This window comes from Vicia villosa, unplaced genomic scaffold, assembly GCF_029867415.1.
Source record: "Vicia villosa cultivar HV-30 ecotype Madison, WI unplaced genomic scaffold, Vvil1.0 ctg.001241F_1_1_2_unsc, whole genome shotgun sequence".
In the NCBI taxonomy this organism is placed as follows: Eukaryota; Viridiplantae; Streptophyta; class Magnoliopsida; order Fabales; family Fabaceae; genus Vicia; species Vicia villosa.
Genome location: NW_026705547.1, coordinates 35,215 through 42,162, shown reverse-complemented (window position 1 = coordinate 42,162; position 6,948 = coordinate 35,215). Strand labels below are relative to the sequence as shown.

Sequence of the window (6,948 nt, the reverse complement as noted above, 5' to 3'; positions counted from 1 at the left end):
AGTATATACAAAGAAGATAACAAAGCGATAAACGATAAACCAATTATGTCGATCCTTTGAATCTTCTTCCCCCTTAATCTTGAGCAAGATCAAGGTTATCCAAGAGCTTCACTTTGATTCCCTTCTGCAGTGTCTTGATTCCTTGAACTCCCCGTTCCTCAATCGTTACACTCAGCCGAATCCTCAATGAACGCCTCTTGATAAAAACCCCCAAGAACCACCCGTCGTGGAGGACAAAACCCGCAAATTTTATTCACCAACAAACCCCACAAACCTTCACCCACTAGGAATCTTCAATTCCGTTCCATGGACGTTATCGAACTCATCACTAACCCGCAACGCAAGAATGATTATGTGTAATTGTGTTGGAGATGATGAAGAACGAAGATGAGAAGCGTTTGTGTATCTTTCAGTCGTTGGTGTTTTTGAATAATTAACCCTTGCACAATATATATGGTTGCATAACAGTTGGAACCAAGAATAACTGAATTTTGGACTTTCTTGACCAGTTAGGTCGACCTCTTGTAGAGGTTAGGTCGACCTAGCAGTGCTTGCTGAAGTTTGCTCCCAGTTAGGTCGACCTGTTGAAGAGGTAGGTCGACCAGAATCCTCTTCTGATGCGTTCTGGGACCATTTCCTTAGATTAGGTCGACCTAGTTGTTATGTAGGTCGACCTGGCAGCAATATATGTATTTTTCTTCATTTTAGGTCGACCTGGGTTGACAGTAGGTCGACCTAACTGCTGATTTTCTGCATGTTTCTTGTTCAGCTTTGTGTTGAGTCGACCTATATGCATAGTAGATCATCCTGTGCTTTGTTTGGATGCTCATTTGAGTTTGCCATAAATCAAAAACATCTTTGAGTGTAATCTTGTATTCACACAAATTATATAACTAAATCAAATTAAATCAGATAATTCGGTAGAATAAATCAGTATCTATAACAAAAATTTATAGTTATTAAACTGGTCAAACGAGATGACTTGCTCTTTGAAAAAATCACGACACACGACACCTATAAAATTTCAAAATATTATAATTTCACAAGTTAATTCTTTAAATTTAAATTCTAAACCTAACAATCACACAACAAAATAGTACAAAATACAAATTCAAATAAATTTTGAATAAAATCTAATTGCAACGTAACAAAATAATTAAAGTGTTTAGTAAATTTAAATCTGAAGAGGGAAAATTGTTTCAAGTAACTTTTTTAACAAAGTTTACTTATAATTTAAACTAGTAAGATATCCGTGCTTCCGCACGGGTAAACTTATTTGATATTGTATAAAATTTAATTAAATACATATAAATTTAAAATAAATGGTTTAATTATAAATGAAAGATAATTATATAAATTCAATTATATTAAATAATCATATAAAAAAGAATCTATAAGATGAAGATAAAAAAAATGCAATTTTAACATTTAAAAACAAAAATTATCTCTCAATTAATAGGAATTGTTGATTAAAATAAAAAAGATATTGTGTTGATAATGACCCGTTATATAAAAAATTTATTTGATGTCATATACAATATATTTAAATATTAATGTAAAATGAATAATAATTATATATATTTAATTGTATTAAATAACCATTAAAAAAAGAATCGTGTTGATAGTGACCCGTCATAAAAATAAGAATATTATCTCTCAAATTAAAATAATGATTGATTAAAATAAAATAAATATTGTGTTGATAGTGACCAGTCAGATAACAAAATTTTTAATTTTATTAAAATTAAAAAATAAATTATTTTTTAGGGATAATAACTAAATAGAAAAAAATTAAAATGAAAGTAAGAAAGTGTGGGAAAAAATGTAAGAGAAATTTGAAATTTTAATTAAGATAGAGAAAGTGTGTAATGATCGATTAAAATAAATTAAATACCGTGTTGATAGTGACCCGTGGGATAAATAAATATTTAATTTTATTAAAATTAAAAAATAGGTTATTAATATTTTTTGTGATAATAAGTAAATGGAGAAAAATTAAAATGAAAGTAAGAAAGTGTGGGAAAATGAAATGTGAAAGAAATTTGGAATTTGAAATAAGAGAGAAAAGATGTGTGTTGGGGAGAAAAAGAATATGTGTGTTGGGGAGAAAAAGAATTGAGGTTGCCAAGTGTCCAATGATGATTGAAAGGTGAAGGTTTATTTAGCTAGTTACTAAAATGTCCAAATGGTAGTGTAAATTATTTTAGAAGAAAGGGCATAATTGACTGTTTGGTCAATCTATTAGTATTAGTTTTATTATAGTAGATTATTTTTTTAAAAAAATATCAAAACAACGTCGTTTTTTTAAAGAAAAAAGGAAAGCATTTAACCTGCCGATTTTCTAAAATTGTTGATTCTTCGATTTTTATCAATTTTGACAGGTTCTGACCGGTTTCCATTGAATCGATAACTTATCTGGTTCAACAATCAGACTAGATTGGAAACCCCTCCAATTCCAGCTTCAACCGGTTTGACCAGCCGGCTCGATCCAATTTTTAAAACACTGTATTTTAATTTTAAAATGTATTAACTTTTGGATAGGAGTAACTAGGTTGTGCTTATTCTAGATTGCAATTTTAGATCATTGAGTTGTACTTATTATAGATTATAAAAGACAACTCAATTTTTAGGTTCATTAAATAATCAATGTGTTGATGTTATCAAAGGGAATAGACTTCCAACTAATGGCATAGGGTTGGAATACACCCCTCCAGATCTGGTAGATGGGGAAGTGGAAGTGGTTATCGACCCTCAAGATATTCAATCGGAAATACAATTCTGGGAGAATGCATTGATTTTGTATGCTATTGGAGATGACTTATCTATGAATGCTGTGAAAAAGTTCATGATGAATGTCTGGAGCTTCGTAGCCTTGCCTGATTTATACTACAACGCGGAGGGGTATTTTCTGGCCAGGTTCAGATCGAAGGAAGACAAAGATGTTGTGCTGATGCGGGGTCCTTACACGATTTATAAGAAACCAATCCTGCTTCATGAATGGACTCCCAATTTCACCCTACAAGATGATGTGCTGCGAGTCCTACCCATTTGGGTAACGTTCCCTCAGTTGCCCTTGAAGTTCTGGGGAGACAAGAGTATGGGTAAAATAGCCAGCGCAATTGGGAAACCTATTATGACTGACGAATGCACTGCTAGAAAGCTACGAGTGTCCTATGCCAGGGTATTGATTGAAGTGGATGTCACGGTGGAGCTGAAAGACGAAATTATGATCAGAGATGGTGATTCAGGGAAAATGGCCCAGCGTGTTGAGTACGAATGGAGACCACCGTTCTGTACTAAATGCAATAAGGTGGGGCATACTTGCAAAACCAAGGCTGAAGCTCCCGTGAAGCCGGTGTGGAAGCCTAAAAAGAGTGAAACAAGTCAAGAGCCAACCAAACCGAAGGAGCTTGATGCCCAAGAGGAAACACAAGAGAAATGGAATACAGTGAGCAAGGCAAGTCAGAATAAAGGTAAACGACCAATTCAAGTTCCCCCGGAATTAATAGTCAACTGTACGAATGGGTTTGATTCTCTCAAAGTTGGAGAATGCTTTGAGAGTGGAGGACCAAGCTCTACATGATCCTCAGCTGGAATGTAAGAGGGCTCAATAAAAATTCCAGAAGCTATGAGATTGGAGCCCATCTCAAGCAACTTCAGGTCAGTTGTATAGCTTTATAGAAACCAGAGTGAAAGCTAATAAAAGTGAACTGGTACGGAATAAACTGGGTAGGCAATGGCTTTATCTTGATAATTACAATGAGCATGATAATGGACGTATATGGGTTATGTGGAATCCTGTTTATTGGGACTTGAAACTTATTTACTCCACTGATCAAGTTATTCATTGTGAAGTCTATCAGAAATCAGGGGATCTTGCGTTCTTTTTGTCTGCGATTTACGCCCACAACCAATTGGCAAAGAGAAAGGATCTATGGGAAGATATTATGAAGCATAGTCAGTATGTCAAGGGGCCTTGGATGATTATTGGTGATTATAATAACGTCCTCAAGATCACTGACAGGATAGGGGGCAAAGCTGTGAAACAGGCTGAATACATGGACCTCGAAATTATGATGCAGCAGGTTGGCTTATTCGATCATCCTACCAGAGGGCATAATTATACCTGGTCAAACAAACACACAACAGGTATAATTTATTCTAGGATTGATAGAGGATTATGCAACGCAGAGTGGTTTAGTACATACCCTGGGAGTGATTTGGAGATTCTAAATCCCCACATTTCAGACCACTGTCCTTTGAAAATTACAATGCAAAACAATAGGAGCCCCCACAAGATACAACATAGATTCAAGTTTCTTAACTGTACAGGGAAAGATCCGGATTTTCAGAACTGTGTCAAGCAGAGTTGGAGCATTCAAATCAAAGGTAGCCCTATGTACGCTTTATGGCAAAAGCTTATCAGACTGCAACAACCTATGAGAAATCTGAATAAAAAGATGTATCAAATTAGTCATCATATCCAGGAGAGTCGACTTGATCTCACTGCTAGCCAGGACCAATTGAAAACAGATCCTTTCAATCCTAACCTCATCAAAAAGGTGCAGGAGGAAACAGATGCCTTGATGCTTAAAATTGAAACTGAAGAGAGAATCTTGATGCAAAAGGCAAAAATAGATTGGATTCAATTAGGGGATGGTAATAACAAATACTTCTATGCCAACCTCAAAGAAAAGAATAGGCAGACAACCCTGGATAAGCTGGAGGATGGGAATGGTAATAGGCTCAGTGAGTTTGAGGATATTGAGAAGGAAGTACTCAAATTCTACACAAATCTGGTTGGTACTCATACATCCCAGCTGGTTCATGTGGATATTGATGCAATTAGGAGGGGGCCCCTGCTGAGTTCTGACAGAGCCAATAATCTTATACAACCTGTCACAGAGGATGAAATTTGGCAGGCCTTGAAGTCAATAGGAGATTATAAAGCACCAGGATGTGATGGGTTTAATGCTAGCTTTTTTAAACAGAGTTGGGTGATCATAAAGGATGATGTTCATAAAGCTGTCCAGGATTTCTTTTGCAACAAGAAAATGTATTATGAAGCCAATTGTTCTCTGGTTACTCTCATCCCTAAAGCCAAAGAAGCTAAGTTGATTAAAGATCTTCGTCCAATAGCCTGCTGCTCCACTTTGTACAAAATAATATCAAAAATTTTGACAAGCAGACTTAGCAAGGTGTTGGATAGCATTGTGCATGAAAGCCAATCTGCGTTTATACCTGGAAGGAACATTCAAGACAATATCCTTATTGCTCATGAACTGATTAGGGGATATAACAGAAAAAACATTTCTCCCAGATGCACTATCCAGATGGATGTCCAGAAAGCATACGATACAGTTGAGTGGATAGCTCTGAAGCACATCATGCAAGAACTGAAAATACCAGGGCAATTTGTGGACTGGATTATGGTTTGCCTTACCACCGTGAGCTATAAATATACGATCAATGGGCAATGCAGCAAGAAACTTAAGGCCAAAAGAGGGTTGAGACAGGGTGATCCCATCTCACCCCTTTTGTTTGTTTTAGTGATGGAATACCTCCATAGATGCATGGCTAAATTGCAGAGGAATCCTGATTTCCACTTCCATCCTAGATGTGCTAGACTGAATATCACCAATATCTGCTTTGCCGATGATTTACTAATATTCTCCAAGGCTGATTCTGTATCTGTTAGCTTAATAATGCAGGTTTTCAAGCAATTCTCCAAGGCAACAGGATTGATGGCTAATCCTCTAAAGTGTAAAGTATATTTTGGAGGTACTAAGTTGGAGGAAAAACTGCAGATTCTTAGGAAGACAGGGTTTGAGGAAGGGCAACTCCCTTTCAAATATCTCGGAGTCCCTCTCTCTAGTCGAAAACTGAGTACAACACAGTGCCAACCATTGGTAGACAAGATAACAATGAGGATTCAACATTGGACAGCAAAACTCCTAAGTGCTGCAGGAAGATGTCAACTTGTTAAAAGTGTGCTAACTTCTGTAACTGCTTATTGGATGCAGGTTTTCCCTCTTCCAAAAAAGCTAATCCACCAAGTGGAAGGGATCTGCAGAATATTCTTGTGGAGTGGCAAAGGTACAAACAGTAAAAAAGCTCCTATTGCGTGGGATAGTGTCTGTGACCCTAGGAAGGCTGGAGGACTCAACATCACTGCTCTACTAGAATGGAACCAAGCTACAATGTTGAAGCTTTTATGGAATATCCAAGGCAAAAAATACAAGTTGTGGGTGAAGTGGCTTGATGCGTATTATTTGAAGGGCCAAGCAATACAGGATTGGAATATCCCCCAAGATTGTTCATGGGTCTTGAAGAGGATAGTGAAGAGCATTAGATAATGTGGAAGTGAGAATGACTGGCAAAATACTCTTACTGATGAAAAATTTTGCATTTCAAAGCATTACCAAAGAATAAGAGGAGAGAAGCCAATGGTGGAGTGGTACCCGGTGTTTTATCAAAATATGGCTCGACCACGTGCAAAATTCCACTTGTGGTTATTATTTCGGGGAAGACTAGCCACAAAAGATAGATTGCAAAAGTTTGGGCTGCAACTAAATCAAACTTGTGTTTTCTGCGCGATGAATGAATCGATTAATCATTTGTTTTTTCAATGCAGAAGTACACAGCAGATCTGGAATACTATCTTGCATTGGATAGGTATTATACATCAACCTCAAGAGTGGGATTTGGAGAAGCAGTGGCTGATTATGGAAGGTAGGAAGAAAGGATGGAAAAGGAACTTGCTCAAGATTGCCCTGGCTGAAACGACTTACGCTGTATGGCGAGCGAGAAATGATAGCATCTTCAATAACATGCAAATGGCTACTGATATGATAGATCAAATTAAATTCATGATTATAGCTAGAAGTACACTTCATAGGAAACTTAGCTCCCACATGGATTGGCTTATCAACCACTAACCACTATGGT

The 6,948-nt window shown here is 36.7% G+C and overlaps 1 protein-coding gene across 1 annotated transcript; it reads left to right on the top strand.

The window, feature by feature from the left end:
- Positions 1 to 2,630: 2,630 nt before the first annotated feature.
- LOC131634153 (uncharacterized) lies at positions 2,631 to 3,583 on the top strand (the record flags this gene model as incomplete). The annotated part of the gene is made up of 1 exon (XM_058904809.1): positions 2,631 to 3,583. A coding segment is annotated over one exon (953 nt), but the record flags the coding sequence as incomplete, so codon positions are not given.
- Positions 3,584 to 6,948: the final 3,365 nt, after the last annotated feature.